The 26,108-nt window shown below is 42.9% G+C and overlaps 1 protein-coding gene and 1 non-coding gene across 3 annotated transcripts in view; both read left to right on the top strand.

The window, feature by feature from the left end:
• The window catches only part of SLIT3 (slit guidance ligand 3), a 717,262-nt gene that overhangs the window by 49,857 nt on the left and 641,297 nt on the right, over window positions 1-26,108 (top strand). For both annotated transcript variants that reach the window (XM_043488926.1, XM_043488927.1), the window contains exons 2-3: window positions 3,956-4,027; window positions 12,244-12,315. In XM_043488926.1, the coding sequence (XP_043344861.1) occupies window positions 3,956-4,027; window positions 12,244-12,315 (144 nt within the window). The remainder of the gene's footprint in view (window positions 1-3,955; window positions 4,028-12,243; window positions 12,316-26,108) is intronic.
• TRNAG-CCC lies at window positions 9,015-9,087 on the top strand. Its single transcript has one exon. It is a non-coding gene; the product is annotated as a tRNA-Gly (tRNA).

Raw genomic sequence — 26,108 nt, 5'->3', positions numbered from 1 at the left:
TTTCAGCCAAGAAGCTGGTAGTCCAGGCTCTGTCCTCCTCACAGTTTCGAGATCTTCAAGTAGGAGCATGCTTGTGTGCTAAGCTGCTTTAGTCGTGTCCAACTCTTTGAGACCCCATGGACTGTAGCCCGCCCAGGCTCCACTGTCCATGGGATTCTCCAGGCAAGAATACTGGAGTGAGTTGCCATGCCCTCCTCCAAGGGATCTTCCCCACCCAGGGGTTGCATCCGTGTCTCCTGAGGCTCCTGCATTGCAGGTGGATTCTTTACTACTGAGCCACTGGGGGAGTTGCCAGTAGGAGAGGGTTATACAAAGTATGGAGGCTCAGAGAGTTTAAGGAAGGAACTCATGGCTCAGAGTGGGGACTGGGAGAGAGACTTGAACCTGGACCTGTGCTTCCTCAAGCCTGTGTGCTGTCTAACCTTTGAAAGTGTGTGATTAGGCAGAGTAGGGCGTTGGGGGTAGATGAACAACTCAGCTCTCTCCCTACCCTTTGTCTGCAGCCAGATACCAGTGAACTAGGTGTCATAGACAGGCTGCAAGGGAGGGGCAGCTGGAGGGGACCACTCTGGGTGCTGTCATTCTATTAATATTTATTAGCCACAAAATGCTCCCCACTTTTCCCCTATAGGAAAAGAGCACACCAGCAGAGCCTCTTGGGCAATCCTGGGATCTGCCTCTAAGGCACATAATTTGGGGTGGGACGGTCCTTTGCTCTTGGTGTGCTGAAATTTCAGAGTGGAAGTTTGTTGGTGAAGGCTGAGAGGATGGGAGGGTTGGGGGATGTAATTGAACGAATTATAGTACGGATAGGTTTCATGATTGAGTATTTAACAAGTGCCTCATAATCACTGTGTATGCATCATCTCATTTAACCCTCATGAAAACTCTTGAGGTCGAGACTGTCCCGCTCATTTTGTTGATGGAGAAGTTGAGCCTTGGAGATGACACGAACTGCCTATAAGTCACTTGGTACATGGCAGGACAGGCATTCAAACTCATGGTTGCTTCCCTCTGAAGCTCAGCCTCCCAGACACTGACTCTGTGCCTGAGCCAACCCACGGTCCCCACCCAAACTCTTGTCCCCAAGTCCTCAGCATTTCAGCCACACACTGTGCCCTTTCATAAATAAATGTTAATTGAAAATATCAGCGCCACAGCCAGTAACGCAAGCTGCTGAGATGCCATGCTGTGTCCTGGTAATTAAACCCTTAGTTGCATTGTCATATTCACAGTGGTCACGGTCCCCAGGCACCCATTCCAGTTGAGATGGGAGGGAAGAAGGAACTCGGGGTGACGATGAGCACACACACATGCCTGTCTGTGTGCTAGTGTCCCATCCTTGCACAAACAACTCTTCTTTATTTCCCTGTGTAACTCTTGCTCTTCCTTGACGAGCCTCAGCTTAGTCTGAAAAGTCTAAATACAGCCTTTCTCCCTCACAAGCTATTTAAGAGCAAACTTTGTTACTTTACTTTTCTCAGAGGAGAGGCTGGAATTAACATATACACATTACTGTTTTAAATTACAAATTTAAAATTTGTTATTGTTCAGTCGTGTCTGACTCTTTGCAACCCCATGAACTGCAGCATGCCAGGCTTGCCTGTCCTTCACTATCTCCCGGAGTTTGCTCAAACTCATGTCCATTAAGTCAGTGATGCCATCCAACCATCTCATCCTCTGTCATCCCCTTCTCCTCCAGCTTTCAATCTTTCCCAGCATCTGGGTCTTTTCCAATGAGTCAGCTCTTTGCATTAGGTGGCCAAAGTACTGGTGCTTCAGCTTTCGCTTCAGTCCTTCCAAGGAATATTCAGGATATTTAAACCAGTCAATCATAAAGGAAATCAATCCTGATTATTCCTTGGAAGGACTGATCCTGAAGCTGAAGCTCCAATACTTTGGCCACCTGATGCAAAGAGCTGACTCATGGAAAAGACCCTGATGCTGGAAAAGATTGAAAGCAGGAGAAGAAGGGGATGGCAGAGGATGAGATGATTGCATGGCATCACCGACTCAATGGACGTGGGTTTGAGCAGGCTCTGGGAGTTGGTGATGGACAGGGAGGCCTGGCCTGCTGCAGTCCTTGGGGTTACAAAGAGTTGGACATGACTGAGTGACTGAACTGAACTAAAAATAGATAACCATAAAAAAATAAAGTAAAATAGATAACCAGCAAAATCCTTCTGTATAGCACAGGGAACTCTGCTCAATACTCTATAATAACCTAAATGATTGTTACTTTAGATAGAGGAAAGCTGGATGAGGGAGGGAGGTGGTTCCCCAGGGAGATGGTTTAAGGACTCATTTCATTTTTATTTCAGTGGCTTCCCTGGTGGCTCAGATGGTAAAGAATCTGCAATGTGGGAGACCTGGGTTCGATCCTTGGGTTGGGAAGATCCCCTGGAGGAGGGCATGGCAACATACTCCAGCATTCTTGCCTGGAGAATCCCATGGACAGAGGAGCCTGGCAGGCTACAGTCACAAAGAATCGGACATGATTGAGAGACTAGGCATAGTACAGCACATGATTCTTTAAATTAGAAGAGTAATCCCTCCTCAAACTTGATTTTTCCTTATACAAAGTGCTAGAATATGAAAATTGTTTCCCTTGTCACCTTATGCAACTTGAGAACTCACTGGTCTTTCTGAGGCATAATAGCAAGATGTAGAACCTGACTAGGAGAACCAAAGAATTCTTGAGTGTATGGGTGGGATCTGTCACTCAGAAAATGGCTTCTCAGTACCTAAATGTTCTGGCGGGATGCAAAGCCAATTTATAGATACCTTGTTGAGATTCCAACTTGGCCGAAACCCTGAAAAGTTTCTCATCAGTAAGGCATGGTAAATAAGAATTAATTGCTCAGGCTTCATTATTCAGAACTGTAGCGTATTATCCATGGTCTTTAAAAAAAAAAATCCTGTCTTCTTAGATAATTTTAGTGGACATGATATTTATACAATTGTTAACAGGTTCATTCTTGACTGATTTTCCCCTAATCCCGGTTTTCTACCATCTAAGGGGCCTCCTTCTCCCTGACACCAATACTACCATAATTCTTGGAGCTATTCCATGGCACATTCTTCTCTTTGGGACCATTTTCAGGAGCTTCAGCCTACAAGCTGGGGCCAGAGTAGTCCATATAGCTGTCTTTACCTGTTGTATGAGATTACTTTTGCCAGGAGTATGTTTTGCTATGTTGGGTTATGGAGTTAAATGAGATATGGTCTTTGCCCTCGGAGAATCTGCATATTAGCTGGCAAATCGGCAAGCACCTGGATGGGTATCAAGGTAGTCAAGGTTCTTTTGGTTTCAGGTGATAGAAAATTCAACTCAAACTGATTTAGGACAAAATATAAGGGAGAAAGGATAGATTGGCTCGCATAATCTCAAAATACAGAGGAATCTGGTTATCAGGCATGGGTGGATCCAGCTACTCACAGGATAGGCGCCAGGAGCCAGGCTCTTTCCATCTGTATCTGGAAAGTTCTCACTTCATGGTATAGCTCGATGGCTTCTGGCAGCTACAGTGTAGAGAAAGCTGTTGGGAATTTGGGTCACGTGTGTACTCCTGAAACAGTCACTGTGGTCACAGGGAGTTAATTTGCTTATAAGCCTGGCCTGGATCAAGTGCCTTTCCTTAGAGCTGGGAAGAGGGATCAGCCCCACTTGTATTATATTGGGGGAGGGGGGCTTCCAAAGGAAAATTTGTTATCTGAAGAAGGGGCAACAGAAGCCAGGCGGCTAAACATACCAGGCTCTCCTACGTACATAATGGCTGACTTACTCCATACAGTGTCCTTCAGCCAGGTTGGGCATGCTCTAGGGAATATCATTAATCATTGAAATTACCTTCTCCTGTAACAAGCAACATCCCTTCAGCCTGAGCCAGTCTGGGTTAAATAGACCATAATTGTAACCTGCAAAAATCTGACCCAAATTTGTTCTCTATTGCAGTGATCTGGACAGAAATAATATCACTAGGATCACCAAGACGGATTTTGCTGGACTTAAGAACCTCCGTGTCTTGTAAGTAGCATGAGGCTCTCCAGTGCATTTTTCACCCTCGGCTCTTCAGCCTCATGAAAATGCCCCCCTGCCCTGACATCACACCTTCCAGCACTGGGCGACTAGAATTCACCCTTCTGCAGCAAAAAGCCCTTCGTTAGTATACCCGGGTTTCCTTCCTCAGGTGTCTCGTTCTGTGTCTCTATGCTGTGGGCTGGACTAGGCTGATGGAAGAAGTCTGTTCTAGTGACAGGGGAAACAGAAGGTGATCCATGAATAAATCATTGTGCTCAGCTTTTAGGATAGCAGCAGGGTCATGTTGGCTCACCATGCTTCCCTTCCGTAGAGGTTATGATGTCTTCTCCAGCCTGTGCATTAAAAGAGCAAACCATTATCTATGTTCTGAAGTTGAGAGGACTAAGTGGAACAACACATACCTCTTTAGCACAACACCTGAAAAAAGCGAAGCACTAAAAAGAAACATAAGCTCTTTACAAAAAAAGGAAAAAAAAAATTAATGGGTGCATTGAGAATGGAAAAAGTAAGACATCATTGAATTTTAAGTAGATTTAAGGAAACTGTAGTAATCAACAGTAAATCAACAACTGTTATTATTTTGATATTTTTAAAATAATTAATACAACCACAATGTTGCTGATCCTAAAATAGCTATAACATAGCCATAAAACTTCAACTTACTACATGAATTTTAACAACTGAAAATATCTACACATAGAAGAATAGACTCTCAAAACTTATTCTAGGACTTCCGTTTCATTGAATACATTGTCAAGTGATAAACAGAAGAAAGCCAACCATATAAGTATATTAACCTCATCATGTCATGTCTTTTATCATCATCTTATTAAAGTGGACATTTTTTACTGTTCTGTTACTTGGTATAAGACAATTGATTATTTATTTTATGTAAGAGTAATATACTAATTTTAAATTGGACATTTTGTTAGGATAATGCAACAAAGCTTCCTGTTTTATTAAATGCTTTCTGCGCTTTCCTGCAATAAATTTGTGAATTTTCCATGCTGGAAAAAAAAAAAAAAAAGACCAGTCTGGACCAAAGTTATTTATCTTGTTGCTTAATGGAGAGAGGGGGAGGAAGGAGGGAGAGAGTCAGACAGGGTCAGGGCACTTACTAACACCTGCGGCTGCACAGACAGGTAGGAAAATTTGAGGTGGGCATTGGTGCAGCGGGGGAGCAAGAAATGTTAGGTTTCACTTTCACCTACCCCTAAATATGGGTGATAAGAAACTACCTAAATGCTTGTCCACTGATGGATCTCAGATATTCGGAAGGACCAAAGAAGAGCAATTGGACCTCTTTTGTTCCTCACTCAGAAGATGATTTTGACCTCTAAGTGTGGTTTCAGACCGAGAGTACAGCCTGGGGTTTGTTACATCCTGGAATCTTCACTGGCAGATTTTTACTAGAAGTCGCAGCTAAAGTCTTCGTATCTAAAGCCACCTCCTTCTTTTTACTACCAGCCCTTCATAATACAATGCATTTTATTCTACAGGCCAGAATTGGTAGGTTCTGGTCCTGACTTGCAATTTACTACCCACGTGACCTTAAGCAGATCACTGTGTGCCTCTGGGCCTCAGTCTTCTTATCTGTAACCTAGGGAGTGAAGAGTGCATTAGTTTTTGAGGGCCGCTGTTACAGAGTCGCTCAGTCATGTCCGACTGTTCGCGACCCCGTGGACTATAGCCCTCCAGTCTCCTCTGTCCGTGGGATTCTCCAGGCAAGAATACTGGAGTGGGTTGCCATTCCCCTCTCCAGGGGATCTTCCCAACCTGGGGATTGAATCCATGTCTCCTGCATTGCAGGCAGATTCTTTACCGTCTGAGCCACCAGAGAAGCACCATATACTAGGTGACTTAAACAACAGACGTTTATGGTATCACATTTCTGGAGATGAGAAGTCCAGAATCAAGGTGCTGGCAGAGTTAGTTTCTGTCATGGACTGTGAGGGAAGGGTCTAGTGTGGCCTCTCTTCTAGCGTCTGGTGGCCTCAGGAGTTTTCTGGCTTTGAGACAGTTGTCTCCGGGTCTCTCCACATTGTCTTCACTTTATGCATATCTATCTCTATGGTCAAATTTCTCCTTTGTATATGGATACTAGTCAGGTTGGATTAGGGTCCATCCTAGTGACCTAGCTTTTTGTTTTAATTTGGCCACACCATGCAGCATGTGGGATCTTAATTGTTTGAATAGGGATTGAACCCATGCCCCCTGCCTTGGAAGCACGGAGTCCTAACCACTGGATTGCCAGGGGGATCATGTAATGACCTCATTTTAACTTGACTGCTCAGTAGAGAGCCTGTATCCAAATAAGGCCACATTCTGACTGGAAATTAAGTCTTCAGCATATGGATTTGGGGGACATACAATTTGACTCATAACAAGTAGTTAGAAGTCCTTCTAACCCTCATATTGCCTTATGGTTTGATGTATTCGTAAACAGTCTGTTTGTTCTCACTGAAGCCTGTGGAACATCACTTGCATCGTGTTGTTTTCCTGATTGAGAAGTAAATATGATGATGATAATAACTGATGTTATCTATGATGCCTTCCATAGACTAAGCTCTGTTACATAGTTACTAATGTTTATCTGCCCAGAGGAAGCAGAGGCACAGAGAGCTTATGTGGTCCCAACTCTGCAGAGCAGGGAACAGAAGGAGGAGGACTCAGAAACCAGAGTGTGTGCTTTCTAACCTCCATGCAGTGCCTCTGTTCGTTTATGTTATAGAAAGTTCGGGAAACCAGGAAGGTAATAGTCTAGCCATTTATAAATGCAGCATTGACATTCAGGTGACTGACCCGAGCTCCCCCGAGCTCCAGGGGGTGGGGTGCCGGGACCCGAGCGCTGGGCCTCCAGCTAGCAGATGCTGTTCCCTCCACGTGTTCTCTGGTCTTGGGCCAGTACACCCTCCTCCCACCATCCCCGGAGGGAAGACCATACCCTCCACCAAGTCTTTCTTTTGCCCCAAGCAGTCATGTGTCTGTCAAATGACTGGCAGCTCTGACAAGTGTGTGGATCAGAATTGAGATTGGGATAAAGGTGGGGGAGTTTCATGGCTCAGTGTTAAGGTGATTTTTTATTAAAGAGATATAGGCAGTAAACTCCTGATTCCAGATCATTTACCAGCTTAAAAGAAGAGACATTCCTCTATTTTTTCCATTTCTTTCTCTTGCATCTATGAGAGATTTCCTTTCATGCAAGTCAGAAATTGCACCTAATGCTTCATTTTTCTAACAAAATAAGAAATAACGCTTTGATTTTCTTACCATTACATCAGAAAGATGTAGTAAAAATTAGATGCCTAATAAAAATTCCAATTTCTTTATCTGCTGTCTGCAAATAGAAAGTTTAAAATAATCACAAAAGATCATATTACTATCCTCTGGATGGTCTACAACTTTCCTTTGACTACAGTTTATCTTTGCAGTTAATTGGTACATTCTTCTTATTTTGATAAGCTGTGCCAAAACCTCCCCCTCCCCACACCTCCTAGACTCTGTTAATATACTGTGTTTCATTATCTTCCTTAGCAGCTCAAAGACAATCCATTCAAGTGGCCCTTTATTAGTATGAAAGAATCTGCTACGTGGAATAGCTGAAATGTTTTCTAACTCACACCAATAAAATATCCCCGTGTTTAAACCATATTTTCTCTCAATCTTTTCTTTTTAGCTGAGTAACCTAGACAACTATCTTTTTTGAAAAACTTTCATCACACCTTGGCATATTCCCTGTATCTGTTTCTTATTTACAGTTTGTTGTGAAGCCAGAAAAGACTCAATCGTCTTGAATAATTTGAGCCTACCATCCATTTCCATGCAGAACTGTTAATACAGTGCAGGTGAATGGATGAAAGCAGATAAAATGGAGATTGGGCAACTTTGGCTTCATCCAGAGGCAATTTTCCCCAAATAAAGTACATTCAAGAAGAAGATACAAGAATTGCTTATAACAGTTCTTTCCTCCAAGGGGTGGGAATAGGCAAAGGTCTCTTCTGGTGTTATCAATTACATTTTCTTTCTTAGTAGTCTGTTGCAAGCACTCTGCTATGCCCACAATGTGGGAACCAGCTTTATTCCAAATGGGGTTAATAAAAGAGTTAAACTCCACCCCAGCCATCATCACATGGGGACGATTTCTGACTCTGATCCAGTGTTAAAACTAAAAAAATAACAATGCCGAAAGAGCTGAAGATGAACACAGCCTGTGTCCCTCTTACTCAGAACAGATTCAAGCAGCAGTCAGCCCCTCTGGGTGTCCAGCCTTTCCTGGTTCTCCTGGCCTCCTGTAGCTGGTCAGTGGAATGAGAGTGATAGCACTCTTCTCAACTGCCTGGAAGTCTAGACGGGAGGTTCACAGCACACTCCTTCAGTGATTCATTTATTCATCACACGTTGGTTATTTATTGAGCCTTTAAAAACCAGCTACTAGACTGCATCCTGAAAGGTCTAGGAAGACAGTCCAGAAGAGGTCCAAACTACCTTACCACTCAGGATCCCAGGAGGACACATGAGGAGCGATAAATAAAGATTTGTTTGCGAAACTATGGGTGAGGTTAAGAGACACCAGGCTGAGTTGGTGCAGCTCCCGGGGCTAGCAGCAGTCACTAGTGTCCTTTGAGCCTCAGGAACAGTGGGAGGAAGTGGTTACCTGAGCCCCGCAAAGGAAGGACTGCCAGTGAGCACCTGGGGTCTCAGGTAGAGAAACACAGTCAACTTGGAGTGATCTGGCAGGGAGGCAGTTGGAATCAATCTCCCCACCTCACTCACTCTTCTTCCAGCCACTCATCTCCTCCCTCTGGCTGAACGCCATAGGTAACCCAGAGTCAAGGACCCTTCTCGATGAAGACGGTATAGTAAGTTGTCTACTCCCCTACATAAGTACAAATTCTGTTCTGAGAGCATGTTTGTAAGCCCTGGTTGTGCTTCTCAGGTGGTGCTGGTGATAAAGAACCTGCTTGCTGGGCCTTCCCTGGTGGTCCAGGGGCTAAGACTCTGCACTCCCAATGCCGGGGGCCCGGGTTCAATCCCTGGTCAGGGAACTAGATCATACATGCCACATGCCATAACTAAGACCCAGCACAGCCAAGTAAATGAAAAGAAAAAGAAGCTGGCTGCCAGTGCAGGAGATGTAGAGACTCAGGTTCAATCTGTGGATTGGGAAAATCCCCTGGAGGAGGGCGTGGCGGCCCACTCCAGTGTTCTTGCCTGGAGAATCCCATGGACAGAGGGGCCTGGCGGGCTGCAGTCCATAGGGTGGCAGAGTCAGACATGACTGAAGTGATCTAGCACGCACCAACAAAGTTGGCCTAGGTACCCAACTAACAGAATCAGCTATATAGTACTGTACTGTAATAGGTTTATAATAGTTTTCACACAAATAATACATGACAGACAAACAGAAAAAATAAAGAAGCATGTTTAATCTTACAGTATACTCCTTGAAAAGTACAGTATACAGTGCAGCATCTGGCATCCAACATCAGGTGAACAAGCAAGAGTTGCTGACGGGAGGAGGGAGAGGAGGGCGGAGGTGGCAGCGCTGGAGGACCGTCAGCAATAGGAGGCGGAGGGCAAGCGGCCATGTCAGTCCCGCCTCATGTGATTGGATGTCCGCACGTTTGGAAGTTCACAACTTGAAGGTTTGTGTGTAGGGAACTTACTATAAAACTTAGTCTACTAGGGCTTGACCAGAGAGGAGAAGGGGTAGGTATCCAACCATCTCTTCTAGTTCCCTTTCTGAAATAAACTGATAGTGTTAGATTAATTAGGACAGAACTAAGAGATTCATCATGGGAGGTTAGAGTTAGCTTCCTTTAGGAACCCTGAGGGAATGTGACACTCAGCCACCTTCGTGTTGCTCCTTGTAACAACGAGAAGTAGTGACAACAGACTCTGTGATGGATTGATTGATAGTAAAAATCCAGCTGAACAAAGCTTAGGTAACTCATATTGCCCTGGTCCCCTGTTTAGCAAGAGGCGCTAGTGTGAGTCTATTAGTATTCCAGGGCCCTCCTTGCCATATGGCAGGATGGAAAAGAAAGAGAAGGGAAGGAAAAGAACATTTATTAAGTCTCCGATTGTACTCTAGATCCCGGGCAAGATCATTTATACACTTTATTCCACTTTTAATCTCACAAGGACTTAGGTTTTGTGTGTGTGTGTCTGTGATTTTACGGATGAGGAGGCTGAGTCTCTGAGAGGCTGACTAGACAGTCCACTATCACACCATCAGTTAGTAAGAAAGCTGCAAAGGGATTCTCAACCAAATTTGGTAAGCGCACACAGGACTGGGAGTGACAGCCTACCGTGTGGCATGATATGCATAACTGCTCCTTGGACAAGTCTAATCCTAGCCTTTCTACTCCTTGGAGCCCAGGCTCTTTACGTGAGGAGCCTGTATGAGGCCAGCCTGCAGGGTCAGGAGTAACATCAGTGTGTGAATCCCAGTGGATGAGGATTCTGGCCCGCTGTTCTTGTGTTGTGCTGTGCTTAGTCACTCGGTTGTGTCCGACTGTTTGTGGCCTCATGGACTATAGCCCGCCAGGCTCCTCTGTCCTTGGGGATTCTCCATGCAAGAATACTGGAGTGGGTTGCCATGCCCACTGCCAGGGAATCTTCCCAACCCAGGGATCGAACCCAGGTCTTGCATTGCAGGCAGCTTCTTTACAGTCTGAACCGCCAGGGAAGCCCAGGAATACTGGAGTGGGTAGCCGAGCCCTTCTCCAGGGGATCTTCCCCAACCCAGGAATCAAACTGGGGTCTCCTGCATTGCAGGCAGATTCTTTACCAGCTGAGCTACAAGGGAAGCCCCAGCTGTTCAAATTTGAAAATATAAGCTGATTTTCCTAAAGGGGTTTCTTTTGTAGGGGTGTATATGTGTGTATACTCTCCTGAATTTTAATCACTTGCAACAATTTCACAAACATGTAAAATATCATTGAACCCAAAGCAAACACCTCCATCACTCTGGTAGTCGGAAACTTCATGTGTCCTGGACGAGCCTTCTCTTTGATGTACAATCAGTGTGTGCCTAAGGTCCTCTTGAGTGTTTTATTCATACTCTAAGTCTGTGAAGTGGCTGCTCTGCTGGGAACCTGTGTTAGGGCTGGGACTGTGAAGATGAACAGCAGACCTTACCTTCTTTGTTCTTAGGCATCGTGAGGAAGAGGGACTTGGAAATAAACACAAAGCCCTGAGTGTTAAGCCTGAGAAGTGCAGGGGGTTATGAAATATCTCAGAGGTGGAGGGCTGGCATGCATGGAGTCATTTTTGAAGTGAAAACTAAGCTTCTTCAAGGCTACTCTTCCTTCCTTCTGTTTTTCCTTCAGGTGCCTCAGGGCACCTCTCCTGCCTCATCCAGAGGAATATACAGCCCTTTGAAAACTCCACCTTCCAAAGAAACATCTTCAGTCACAACTGCATCCTCGCTAAGTCCCATTCGACCATGAGGGGCAGCCCTGGATGGAAACTGTGCAGCCTCATCTCTTCTCTTTCCTACTGTTCAGCTAATTCATTTTAAAGTGTTTTTTTTTTTTTTTTTTTAAGCTTAGGGGAACAAATGTTTCATTGTACATTCAATTCTCAGGATATGCCACATGCATGAATCAAACTTTTAATCATCTGCTTGAAGGACTTTGGAGATGCATAGAGTTCATGACTGGGGAGGCCTAGCTTTTGTGACCATCACCTTCACGTTGGGAGCAGACAGGCCTAGGGCAGGCACACCCAACAGTAGCTTCAGCCTTTCTTTCAGGTGACCCAGAGACAGAGTGAGCAGAGAAAGCCCTTTATAATGAAGTATTTTTGAATCTTCGGAGGAGGGAGTTCCGAGGGAAGAGATGCTGAATATATGTGTGTTTTTTTTTATAAGAAGCAGCTTTTACCTCTTCTTTTTCTGTGCAACATCCTGCAGTGCTTAGAGGGGGGAGGACATTTGCTGAGAACATTCTTAAAATAGAGGCATGGAAACCAATCTGTCAGGTAGAAGTGTGCAGGCGGCGAAACCCTGGTTACCGTGGCACCAAGCTGGGATGTGAAGTATCTTGTCCCACCAGACTGATCCCGGCTGCGGGGGAGGGGTGGGCATCAGAGGGTCACGGGAGGGGCTGAGTGACCATGCCTGCATGGCCCTAAGCCTAGTACGAGAATCCGTGAGCCTTGTTCTTCTTTGACCGTTGCTACCTCTTTGGTTCCAGGCATCTGGAAGACAACCAGGTCAGCATCATCGAGAGAGGTGCCTTCCAGGATCTGAAGCAGCTGGAGCGATTGTAAGTACACACAACCCCCTTTTTGAAAAGCCTTATTTGTTTGTAAATTGGCTTCATTGTGGCCTCTCTAAGGAAAAAAAAACAGAAGAAGCCCCAATGTTTAATAAAATGTTTGCTATTATATTTAGAGCATATTGGATGCCTGCTAAAGAGACACTGAGATCCACTTAATCTTTTTTTTTTCTTCAAAAGATGCTAGGATTGGCATCTGGAGCTTGTTTTTCTGCCTCCTGGCCTTGAGCTCTCTCTGGGTAGCTGTGCATGGGGCTGGTTCCTGCCCAAGCCTCAGCCTTCGCTCTTGTGGGTGAAGAAGGACCACAGTTGGTTATCCCTGCCGTGGAAGCCAGCATCAGATGCCCCCTGCTCCTGTGCAGGGGAGCAGGCTCCCTCCTCAGGCCCTCTGCTTCAGGCCTCTCTGTCCCACTGTCGCAGGAGAAGACGGACAGGCAGGTGGTCCTGCGTCTCCCCTGAGGGAGCATCAGCCCATGTCAGGAAGCCCCCATGCTTCCAGGAGAGATTGTGTTGCCAGTGGTTTAAAAATAGCCCACTGTTCTGACTCTGTCAGAGGGAGAGAATGAAAGGGCGTGGAGATGGAAGATGGATGGCACCTCCATTTGTTCTGTTGATTAATGCTTTTGCAGAAAATTCTTGGGTCACCATGGTAAGGGGGCTCCTCAGATAGTTGAGTGGGCAGATTCACCTTTCCTCGGTTAATCACATCTGGCAGCTCAGAGCGTCTGGATATTTGCTTTGCGCCGTTGGAGAGGGGATTGTCCCCAGGAGCACTCAGTCATTCTGGTGGGCGGCTTTTTCCGTGCTTCCTTCTGTATCCCGGTTGACCTGATATTTCAGCCGCCTCCTTCTTCATTCAGGGGGCGAGGATGTAGCAGCTCACTGCTCCTCCAACTTACCTAGGAGGATCTTCCCAGATTTGCCTGTCTTATCTACAGTGGTGGGCCTGCAACAACTGGTTAGCTTTGTGATTTGCCTTCTTTTCCCTTGGAGTCATTCTATCTGGGGTGACCTGAGAAAGGGAAGGGATATTACCCAGCAAAATCCTTACACCCCACTCTGTGGGATGAACTGTCTCATTTATTGTTTTCTTTCCGGGTCAAAGGTCCCACTGTTGTTGGTTTAAAAATAGGACATTAATTTCTTACAAGGGAAAACAGATTTAAAAAACAATGAATGTTCCCACTGTTTATACCTTTGACAGTGACAGTGTTAGTTGCTCAGTTGTGTCCAATTCTTTGTGACCCCGTGGATTGTAGCTCACCACCTCTTCTGTCCATGGAATTTTCCTGGCAAGAATACTGGAGTGAGTTTCCATTCCCTTCTCCAGGGCATCTTCCCGACCCAGGGATCGAACTCAGGTCTCCTGCATTTCAGACAAATTCTCTACTGTCTGAGCCACCAGGGCTTCATTTCTTAAAATTTTAACTCTTTTCCTTATTTAGACCAAGGAAAAAAATAAAATGTTTGTTGAACTTGCTTCCTTTGTATGAAGCACTCAACATTCATGTGGATGAATAAATACAAAATCCTTTGTCATGAGGCCACTTCTTGCTTATTCTTCTGATTAGAAGTGTAAATAAATTCCCAATTCATTAATTTCATGGTTGCTGGGAAGGAACTAATGGAGTACTTTGGACATGCTGGGAATTGTGCCAGTATATTACATACTATCTGTTGTTTTATCCCCACAAAATTCCTGTGAGGTGTGATTACGCTCATTTTGTAGATGAAGAAACAGAGGCTGAGGGAGATGAAGCCAAAGGATTGCGAGAGGGAGCCAAGATTCAAAGCCACATCTGTCTGACATCAAAGCCCACCTCCTTCTATATTTCTGTGCTGCAGACATGAGATGAAGTGTGATCTTTAGCAATGGCCCTGCAAACAGCCTCTCACATACCCACTGAACTCTGGGGAATATCAGTGGAATAGTCTAGAAAAAGGCACTTTTCCTTGGCTTGGTGAATATGGCTGAAATATCTTGCATGTCTAGGGGACTGAGAGGATTACAGTTGTAGGGTAAACCTGGCTATTTCTCTCCTCTGGTGTATTAGAAAGGTCACCTAGCTTTTTGTACTAGATAAACACTCAAATTTCATGGCTTTACAGGGTGGAAGTTTACTTCTTATTCATAGAAAACCTAGTGTGGGCATTCCTGGTTGCTGGGCTTTTCTTCTCTAAGGGGAGACTTCGTGACAAGGACTCCTGCTTCTCCACTCTGCCATCTTTAAATCTTGGCTTCTGGGGTACCATTATTTGTCTTCATCAAGCCACTGGACTGGGAAACAGTAGGAAGGACTGCGAGTGGGAGGTTTACATGGGAAAGAACTGGAAAGACTACATATCACTTGTGCTGTTAGATGCCTTGGGTTGAAACTCAGTCACATGGCCACAGTGGAGGCTGAGAAAACTGTTGAGCTATATGTGCTGTAAGTAGAGAAAACAGGCTTAGTGAATAGCCAGATCGTCTCGGACTTCTGTTGTGAGTGAAAAAACACTTGGTCAGGAAGAAGAGTGGAAGTGTAGGCAGCTGGACTAGTACACACCGCTGGACAGCCTCCCTCATTGAAGGCCTTTCAGCATTGGGGTGTGTGTGAGTGAGAGAGAGAGAGAGAGAGAGAGAGAGAGAGATGACTAGTGTGTTCTGACTAGTGATTGTCTGGTTTGGGATGTCCAGTCTGCCCCCACAGTGTATTTGCTGTTAGCAGCGGAAGAGGTAGATGGCTGTTTGTGCCGTTGCATCCCTAGCCACTGAAAGAAAGTGAAAGAAAGTGTTAGTTGTTCAATCACATCCGACTCTTTGTGAGCCAATGGACTGTAGCCCACCAGGCTCCTCTGTCCGTGGGATTCTCCAGGCAAGATACTTGGAATCCACTGAAGTGGATTTCCATTCCCTTCTCCAGGGGATCTTCCTAACTGCTGGCTTAATTTACCTCTGTCTCTGTATTTCATAGTAGAATAATCTGTATTGATCATACTCTAAAAAGGAGGCTGAAAATTGTAACATGTTTGTAATGTTTATTTTCATTTGAGATGGTCATTAGTGGTGTAATCTCTTTCAGGGATTACGGGGAAAAGGGAGAGAATTCTATCCTTCAGGTCTCTGCTGAGAGGAATTCTCTCTTTCTTCATGAAAGGACACTTGCCCCAGATTGAGTGAGGTGCTCCTTCTGTCATGACTACACATGATGGTCCGCATCATAGCCTTTATGCCATATTTTACTTTCTTGTTTGCCTGATTGTCTATCCCCAGAACTATGAGTATACTGAATGAGGCATTGCATTCCATCTAACTGCTACTCCCAAAGCCTTGTGCAAAGCGTGATGCTAATAGTAGGCACTTGTAGAATATTTATCAAATACAGTGGTTTTGAACTGGGACCAGTTTTTCCCACCAGAGGACCCTTGGTGATATCTGCAGACGTCTTTCCTTATTACAACTGCAGGATGCTGAAGACATGTAATGAGTAGAAGTCAGAAGTTCTGCTGAACCTTCTACAATGTATAGAACAGCTCCCAGAACAAAGAATTACCCAGCCCAAAATGTTGTTAGTGCTGAGGTTGGGAATCTCTCTTCTTTCCCTATTATGCATCAGATGCCATTTTAGTAATGATATAGGCCATCTCATTTAATCCATATAACATTATGAGGTTGGAATGATCACGTTCCTGATGTGACAAAATATAAAATTCGAAGCATTGACTAAATATACTTAGTCTAAATCTAACAGCTAGAGCTTGCTTCTGATTTTGAGGAAGTAAATAGGAGCAGGTTTTTAAATAAACCCATGAGAAAACAAGTAAATCCTGTGAACATGCTACAAGATAACTGCCCTGATCTGTTCAAAAAGTCAGTGTTAAGGAGGAGATGGGATTTGACTGTTCTACTTTAGAAGAAGCTTAGGGTAGGAAAAGTAGTACAAAATTGGGAAGGTCCATGGAGTTTAAGTGTTTGAAGATCTTTGAATTATGCAGAAAGTGATAGTGGTGCTGATGTTTTTAGAGTTTATTGCTTTATTAAATCAAGGATGCATATTATAATCTGTAAGATAGCTATTAAAAAGGATAGTTAAAAAAATATAACTTAGTAGGGGGAGAAATGATACCAAAAAATGTTGCTAATTCAAATAAGGGATAAAGGGAAAGAAAAAGGAACACAGAATAAAATGAGACAAAGAAAACAAATATTAAGATGACATATTTAAATACAAATGTATCATGATTATTTTGTATGATAATGATGAATACTTTAAAAGACACAGATTGTCAGGGTGGATTAAAAGAAAACAATAATTATATGATTCTTACAAAAGAGGAACATTAGGCAAAAAGAGAGAGAAAAGTTGAAAGTAAAAGGATAGACAATGACACTGTGAAGACACTAACCAGTAGGTTGATGTAGCTAAGTTAACACAGATAAAATGAACGTCAAAACAAGAAACATTAATGGAGATAATGAGGGATGTTTCATAATGATAAAGGAGTAAATAAATCAGGAAGGTACAGCAAATCTGCATTTGACATACTATTGTGTAGTATGCATATATGTATTAGTTGTTGTCAGTCTCTAAGTTGTGTTTGACTTCTTTGCGACTCCATGAACTATAGCAAGCCAGACTTCCCTGTCCTTTACTATCTCCTGGAGTTTGCTCAAACTCATGCCCACTGAGTCAGTGAGGCCATCCAACCATCTCATCCTCTGTCGCCTTGTTCTCCTCCTGCTCTCAATCTTTCCCAGCATCAGGGTCTTTTCTAATCAGTCGGCTCTTTGCATCAGGTGGCCAAAGTGTTGCAGCTCCAGCATCAGTCCTTCCAATGAATATTCAGGATTGATTTCCTTTAGGATGGACTGGTTTGATCTCCTTGCTGTCCAAGAGACTCTTAAGAGTCTTCTCCAGCACCACAGTTCGAAAACATCCATTCTTTGGTGCTCAGCCTTCTTTGTGGTCCAACTTTCACATCCATACCTGACTATTAGAAAAGCCATAGCTTTGACTATATAGACCTTGATAGGCAAAGTGATGTCTCTGCTTTTTAATATGCTGTCTAGGTTAGTCATAGCTTTTCTTCCAAGGAGCAAGTGTCTTTTAATTTTGTGACCACAGTCACCATCCACAGTGATTTTGGAGTCCAGGAAAATAACATCTGTCACTGTTTCCACTTTTTCCCTCATCTATTTGCCATGAAGTGATGGGGCCGATGCCATGATCTTAGTTTTATGAATGTTGAGTTTTAAGCCAGCTTTTTCATTCTCCTCTTTCACCTTCATCAAGAGGCTCTTTAGTTCCTCTTTGCTTTCTGCCTTGTCTGAAGTTGTTGATATTTCTCCTGGCAATCTTGACTCTAGCTGTGCTTCATCCAGCCCCGTATTTTGCATGATGTACTCTGCATGTACGTTAAATAAGCAGGTGACAATATACAGCCTTGATGTACTCCTTTCCCAATTTTGAACCAGTCTGTGGTTCCATGTATAGTGCATATTAAAACCATATTCTGAAAATACAGAAAACAAATATTGACAAAACTAAATGAATAAAGAGACAAGTTTCTAATCATTTAAGATAAGATCCTTTAATTGATGAACAGGCAGAGAAAATTGTTAGTAACAGTATAGAATATTTTAATGACAAGGTTTATAAACCTGACCTAATTGAAACAAAGAGAACAATGCAGCCAGGAAGTATAGAATAACCATTTTTTTATGTTCGTGTAGAACTTTTATGAAATACTGGTCTGGAAAGCAGGTCTCAACAGTTATCAAAGTATTAAAATCATAAGGAGCATTTTCTCTGACAACAGTAGAAATACAGACATCAACAACAACAAAAAAAAGCAGTAAGTAGAAATTTTCAAAATATTTAGAAACTGAATGACATTCCTGTAAATAATCTGTGAGTCAAAAAACATTTCACGATGGAAATTGGAAGATATATTTTTTAGAATGTTAATAAACATCCAGTATATCACAAAGTATGGATTGCAGCCAAAGTCATGCCTAGAAGAAAATGTATAGCCTTTAAGCATATTATTTGATTTATGTATAGTACCTATTTAAAATGAAGTAAGATTAAAATCTTTATTAAAATACCTGTATGAAGCATCTTCCTTTCCCAGTGGTAAAGAATCTGCCTGCCAATGCAGGAAATGCAGAGAGACACAGGTTTGATCCCTGGGTTGGGAAGATGCCCTGGAATAGGATGGCAAACCACTCCAGTATTCTTGCCTAGAAAATTCCATGGATGGAGAAGCCTGGTGGGCTACAGTCCATGCGGTTGCAAAGAGTCGGACACGACTGAGCGACTGAACATGCACAGGAACTAGGGAAAGTAGAAGGTAGAAAACGAGTGATAGCAGAAGTGTGTGAGGTGAAAACTCTGAAGAATCAGCCTTTCATTCTTGAAAAAATTATAAAAACCAACAAGACTTATAAGAAAGCAAAAAAGAAGGAAGACTAAATTAAAAACTGAAACAAGAAGTAGAAAATATATGTAATCCTAAATCTGAAACTGAAAACTAAAACTAAAACTGAAACTGAAATTAAAAACTGAAACAAGAAGTAGAAAATATATATAATCCTAAATCTAAGTAAACCTTTAATTTAAATTAAATGAAATAAGCCTTTAATTTAATCTAAACATTTCCCTAAGAACTGTGTAAGCTCAGATGGCCTCATCAGTAAATTGTACCAAAGTTTTAAGAAATAAATAGTATCAATTTAACATAAACCCATTCTATAAAGAAAATCAACTTTAGTCATTTGGAGAGCATAACCTTTATAGCAAAACCCAACAAAGCATTTCAAGAGAAAATATAAAAGTATGGATTGCATACATCATATTTCATGAATATTTATCTGAATTTCCTAACAAAATATTAGCAAAATGAATTTGGCAATACCCAAAAGGGATTTATTATAGTCAAGTTTGGCTTATTCAAGGAAGGCAAGGTGAGTTAAACATTTGAACATTCCTCCCTTCAAAACATGCTTAACAACTAGGGTAACAAAAGCAAAGACACACAGACAACATCTACAATAAAACTTGTTGACAAAATATCCCAGTAAACACCCACCTCCCTAGTGAAAGCTGGCGGGTGGTGGCACAGCTGATGGTTATAATACTGTTGTGTTGTCTCATCTGTGTGGGAGAAAGTAGAAAGAAGAACTTGAGAACAGGAGATTGCTAAAATTACCAATATATACTCACTGGGAAACACAGTGATCAAACTAAGTTCAGTTCAGTTCAGTCGCTCAGTCATGTCTGACTCTTTGTGACCCCATGGACTGCAGCACGCCAGGCCTCCCTGTCCATAACCAACTCCTGGAGTTTACTCAGACTCATGTCCATTGAGTCAGTGATGCCATCCAACCATCTCATCCTCTGTTGTCCCCTTCTCTTCTCACCTTCAGTCTTTCCCAGCATCAGGGTCTTTTCCAATGAGTCAGCTCTTTGCATCAGGTGGTCAAAGTATTGGAGTTTCCAGCTTCAGCATCAGTCCTTCCAATGAACACCCAGGACTGATCTCCTTTAGGATGGACTGGTTGGATCTCCTTGCAGTCCAAGGGACTCTCAAGAGTCTTCTCCAACCCCACAGTTCAAAAGCATCAATTATTTGGCGCTCAGCTTTCTTTATAGTCCAACTCTCACATCCATACATGACCACTGGAAAAACCATAGCTTTGACTAGATGGACCTTTGTTGGCAAAGTAATGTCTCTGCTTTTTAATATGCCGTCTAGATTAGTCATAACTTTCCTTCCAAGGGGTAAGCGTCTTTTAATTTCATGGCTGCAGTCACCATCTAGTGATTTTAGAGCCCCCCAAAATAGAGTCTGCCACTGTTTCCCCATCTATTTGCCATGAAATGATGGGACCGGATGCCATGATCTTAGTTTTCTGAATGTTGAGCTTTAAGCCAACTTTTTCACTCTCCTCTTTCACTTTCTTCAAGAGGCTCTTTAGTAGTTCTTCGCTTTCTGCCATAAGGATGGTGTCATCTGCATATCTGAAGCCATTGAGATTTCTCCCAGCAGTCTTGATTCCAGCTTGTGCTTCATCCAGCCCAGCGTTTCTCATGATGTACTCTGCATATAAGTTAAATAAGCAGGGTGGCAAGATACAGCCTTGATGTACTCCTTTTCCTATTTGGAACCGGTCTGTTGTTCCATGTCCAGTTCTAACTGTTGCTTCCTGACCTGCATACAGATTTCTCAAGAGGCAGGTTAGGTAGTCTTACCAAACCCATGTCTTTAAGAATTTTCCATAGTGTGTTGTGATCCACACAGTCAAAGGCTTTTGCATAGTCAATAAAGCAGAAATAGATGTTTTTCTGGAACTCTCTTGCTTTTTTGATGATCCAGCAGATGTTGACAATTTGATCTCTGGTTCCTCTGCCTTTTCTAAAACCAATTTGAACATCTGGAAGTTCTCGGTTCACGTATTGTTGAAGCCTGGCTTGGAGAATTTTTAGCATTACTTTACTAGCGTGTGAGATGAGTGCAATTGTGAGGCAATTTGAGCATTCTTTGGGATTGGAATGAAAACTGACCTTTTCCAGATCAAACTGAGATAAGTTACCAATTTAGAAGGAAGTTTGATTAAATCCAATTCATGATAAGTACAAAGGAATCATGATGATAATGACTGATAGTACTTGGAGTATTCTGGGTCCTAAAAACTCTTCAAACTAATAAAAACAAGGCTCTTTTCCAAAGAAGGGCCTAATGTTGATAAGAAACTTTTGGGAGTAGTCAATCAGAACAGGAGCAATAGCAGAAATGAAAAGAGACCTTTGTGATGAAAATGTTAGAAATCACCAGAAGAGGCAGATCTTAGAAAATACAAGGCTATGTTTTTCATTAGCTTAACGAAACAAAAACAAACAAACAGAAAACAAAAACACATGCACACAAAAACAAACAACAAAAAAAACAGCAACCAAAAAACCTGAAAATGAGCTCTCTAGAGTCTTAGAGCTAAAAAGCTATCACTTTCCAACCCTCCCTCATAAAACTACAGGAAATTTCTTTCATGTAAGAAGTAAGCAACCACGAGGATTATGATTGAAGCTCATACAAAAATTTTTATAAGAAAAATGAAGAATAAGAAACATAATAATCTCTTTAGAAACAGTGAAAACATGCAAGGAAGGGGTACCCACATAACAGATGAAACCAAAATAGGAAATATTTCAAAACTAGCTACACAAATTTAAGATTTTATAAACTGTAAAAGAACAACATAAATCTGAATTTTTAAAACTTAGATGATTAGAGTAGGATTTGAAAGGAAGGGCAATGAACTCAAGAAACAATTTAGAAATAAAATAAGTCATTTCAAAGTAAATACTGCCAGTACTGAAGAAGCACAAACTCGGAAGAATTACACTATCCAATTTCAAGACTTACTATAAAGCTGCACTAATCAAGACAGCATGGTACTTGTGAAATATTAGATGTATAAATTAATGGAACAGAATACATAGCCCAGAAATAGACCCATTTATAAATAGATGATTTTTGACAAAGGTGCAAAGACAGAGGAGAAAAAAATAGTCTTTTCAACAAATGGTGCTGGGACAATTCCATGTTTATATGCAGAAAACTGAACATAGACACAAACCTTATATCTTATGCAACATTTAATTCAAAATGGATCATAGACCTAAATGTAAAATCATATAACTTCTAGAAGAAGACATAAGAGAAAACACCTACATGACTTGGGTTTGAGGATGAATTTTTCAACATGATACATGTAAGAAAAATATTGATCAGCTGAACATTTTTAAAATTAAAAACTTCTGCTCTGAGAAAGGAATTATTACAAAAATGAAGAGACGAATCACAGACTGGGAGAAAATTTTTGCAAAGTATATATCTAATAAAGGACTTGTATACAGAATATAAAGAGCTTCCCTGGTGGCTCAGTGGTAGAGATTCTGCCTGCCAATGCAAGAGCTGCAGGAGATGCAGGTTTGATCCCTGGGTCAGAAAGATCCTCTGGAGGAGGACATGGCAACCCACTCCAATATTACTGCCTGGAGAATTCCATAGACAGAGGAGCCTGGTGGGCTACAGTCCACTGGGTCCCAAAAAGTTGGATATAATTTAGCAATTAAACAACAACAACAACAACAAACAGAATATAGAAAGAACTTTCAAAACTCAGCAGTAAGAAAACACACTCCTACCCACCAAAAAGAAAGAAATGAGCAAAATATTTGAAGAGCCACTATACCAAAGATATGCGGATGGAAAATAAGCAGTAAAAACATTCTAAACATTCATTTTTCATTCAATTCAGTTTAGTTCAGTTCAGTCACTCAGTCATATCCAACTCTTTGGGACCCCATGAATTGAAGCACGCCAGGCCTCCCTGTCCTTCACCAGCTCCCGGAGTTTACTCAAACTCATGCCCGTCGAGTTGGTGATGCCATCCAGCCATCTCATCCTCTGTCGTCCCCTTCTCCTCCTGCCCCCAATCCCTCCCAGCACCAGGGTCTTTTCCAATGAGTCAACTCTTCGCATGAGGTGACCAAAGTACTGGAGTTTCAGCTTCAGCATCAGTCCTTCCAATGAACACCCAGGACTGATCTCCTTTAGGATGGACTGGTTGGATCTCCTTGTAGTCCAAGGGACTCTCAAGAGTCTTCTCCAACCCCACAGTTCAAAAGCATCAATTCGGAGGAGCCAAGATGGCGGAGGAGTAGGACGGGGAGACCACTTTCTCTCCTACAAATTCATCAAAAGAATAACTGAACGCAGAGCAAACTTCGCAAAACAACTTCGGATCGCTAGCTGAGGTCATCAGGCGCCCAGAAAAGCAGCCCATTGTCTTCGAAAGGAGGTAGGACAAAATGTAAAAGATAAAAAGTGAGACAAAAGAGCTAAGGACGGAGATCCATCCCGGGAGCTCTTAGGCGGCATTGCTTGGGGTAGGGTCCGGCCCGAGTGCCCTGAGGACAATCGGAGGGAACTTCTGTGAGTTGCCAACTTGAACTGTGGGAGACCAAAAGAGAGAGTAAATTAACCGGCCCGAACACACTGCCGGCCGTTCGCAGAACAAAGAGACCGAGAGGGTCCAGAGAGGAGCTCGCAAGCTGCGGACCGGCCCAGCCCCGCCGGAGGCAGGAGGCAGGGGGGAGGGGAAGGTCGCGGCGAGACACAGGGCGCAGGCAGCCGACCGGCGCGGGCGGGGACTGGGGCTGGGGACGCGGAGGGCGGAAGGCGCGCGCACCCGACTGGCGCCAGCGGAAACTGAGACTGGGTCCGCGGAAGGGAGGGGGCGCGCCACACCTGGGGAGAGTGCGCCCACCAAGCCCCTGGCTGCCTGGACCGCTCTGACGGGGAAGGCACAGAGAGCAGGCGCAGCTTTTCCTTCCGCGCTTTTGTGGAACACCCGAGGGCTGGAACCTCGCGCAGCGCGGGGCGCGCTCCATATAGAACAGCCGGGAGCCTGAGCAGCGCAGACGGAGAAAGCAGCATCAGCCCCTCCCGGCAGCCCCAGCCCATCCCCGCGGCGCAAGCCCATCCCCATAGTGCCAGCCACTCCCGGCAGCGCAAGCCCCTCCCTGCCCCGCAGAGCGACGGAACTAGCTACCTGAATAAGAGTCCACCTCCGCCCGCCTGTGTCAGGGCGGAAATGAGGCTCTGAAGAGACCGGCAAACAGAAGCCAAATAAACAAAGGGAACCGCTTCAGAAGGGACTGGTGCAACAGATTAAAATCCCTCTAGGAAACACTGACTACACCGGAGGGGCCTGTAGATATCGAGAAGCGTAAGCTGGAACGAGGAGCTATCTGAAACTGAGCCGAACCCACACTGACCGCAACAACTCCAGAGAAACTCCTAGATATAATTTTACTTTTTTCTCTTTTTTAATTTTTTTTTCTTTTTTTCTTTTTTTTCTTTTTTCTTTCTTCTCTTTTATTTTCCTTTAAAATCCCCTATTACTCCCCCATTACTCCTTAACTTTCATTTCCACAGACTTTTACGATTTTTTTAATTATGGGGGAAAAAAAAATTTTTTTTTTTCTTTTTTCTTTCTTTTTTTTTTTTTCTTTCTTTTTTTTTTCTTTTTTTTCTTTTTCTTTCTTTTTTTTTTCTTTTTTTTTCTTTCCTTTTTCTCTTCTATTTTCTATTTTTCTTTTTCTCTTATTTCTTTTAAAGTCCTCTAGTACTCCTCTACTACTCCTTAATTTTCATTTTCAATACACTATAACCTTAAAAAAAAAAAAAAAGAAGAGAAGCCCTATTTTTAAACCGAAGATTATTCTCTCCCAATCTTGACTCTCTGTTTTCTACCTCAGAACACCTCTATTTCCTCCTTTCCCCTTCTCTTCCAAATCCAATCTGTGAATCTTTGTAGGTGACTGGGCTACGGAGAACACTCTGGGAACAGACAGCTGCGTAGATCTGTCTCTCTCCTCTTGAGTCCCCCTTTTTCTCCTCCTGCTCATCTCTATCTCCCTCCTCCCTCTCCTCTTCTTCATGTAACTCTGTGAAACTCTCTGGGTGTCCCTAATGGGGGAGAATCTTTTAGCCATTAACCTAGAAGTTTTCTTATCAGGGCTGTATAGTTGGAGAAGTCCTGAGACTACAGGAAGAAGAAAACTGAAATCCAGAGGCAGGAGACTTAAGCCCAAAACCTGAGAACACCAGAAAACTCCTGACTACATGGAACTTTAAGTAATAAGTGACCGTCCAAAAGCCTCCATACCTACACTGAAACCAACCACCACCCAAGAGCCAATAAGTTTTAGAGCAAAACATACCACGCAAATTCTCCAGCAACGCAGGAACATAGCCCTGAACATCAACATACAGGCTGCCCAAGGACACACCTAACACATAGACCCATCTCAAAACTCATTACTGGGCACTCCATTGCTCTCCAAAGAAAAGAAATCAAGTTCCACGCACCAGAACACTGACGCAAGCTCCCTAACCAGGAAATCTTGACAAGCCAATCGTCTAACCCCACCCACTGGGTTAATCCTCCACAATAAAAAGGAACCACAGACCTCCAGAATACAGAAAGCCCACTCCAGATACAGCAATCTAAACAAGATGAAAAGGCAAAGAAATACCCAACAGGTAAAGGAACATGAAAAATGCCCACCAAGTCAAACAAAAGAGGAGGAGATAGGGAATCTACCTGAAAAAGAATTTAGAATAATGATAATAAAAATGATCCAAAATCTTGAAAACAAAATGGAGTTACAGATAAATAGCCTGGAGACAAAGATTGAAAAGATGCAAGAAATGTTTAATAAAGACCTAGGAGAAATAAAAAAGAGTCAATTAAAAATGAATAATGCAATAAATGAGATAAAAAACATTCTGGAGGGAACCAAGAGTAGAATAACGGAGACAGAAGATAGGATAAGTGAGGTAGAAGATAAAATGGTGGAAATAAATGAAGCAAAGAGGAAAAAAGAAAAAAGAATCAAAAGAAATGAGGACAACCTCAGGGACCTCTGGGACAATGTGAAACACCCCAACATTCGAATTATAGGAGTCCCAGAAGAAGAAGAAAAAAGAAAGGCCATGAGAAAATACTCGAGGAGATAATAGCTGAAAACTTTCCTAAAATGGGAAAGGAAATAGCCACCCAAGTCCAAGAAACCCAGAGAGTCCCAAACAGGATAAACCCAAGGCGAAACACCCCAAGACACATATTAATCAAATTAACAAAGATCAAACACAAAGAACAAATATTAAAAGCAACAAGGGAGAAACAATAAATAACACACAAAGGGATCCCCATAAGGATAACAGCT

This window comes from Cervus canadensis, chromosome 16, assembly GCF_019320065.1.
Source record: "Cervus canadensis isolate Bull #8, Minnesota chromosome 16, ASM1932006v1, whole genome shotgun sequence".
Lineage (NCBI taxonomy): Eukaryota > Metazoa > Chordata > Mammalia > Artiodactyla > Cervidae > Cervus > Cervus canadensis.
Note: the sequence above shows the minus strand (reverse complement) of the source record. Positions and strands in the feature narration are given on the sequence as shown.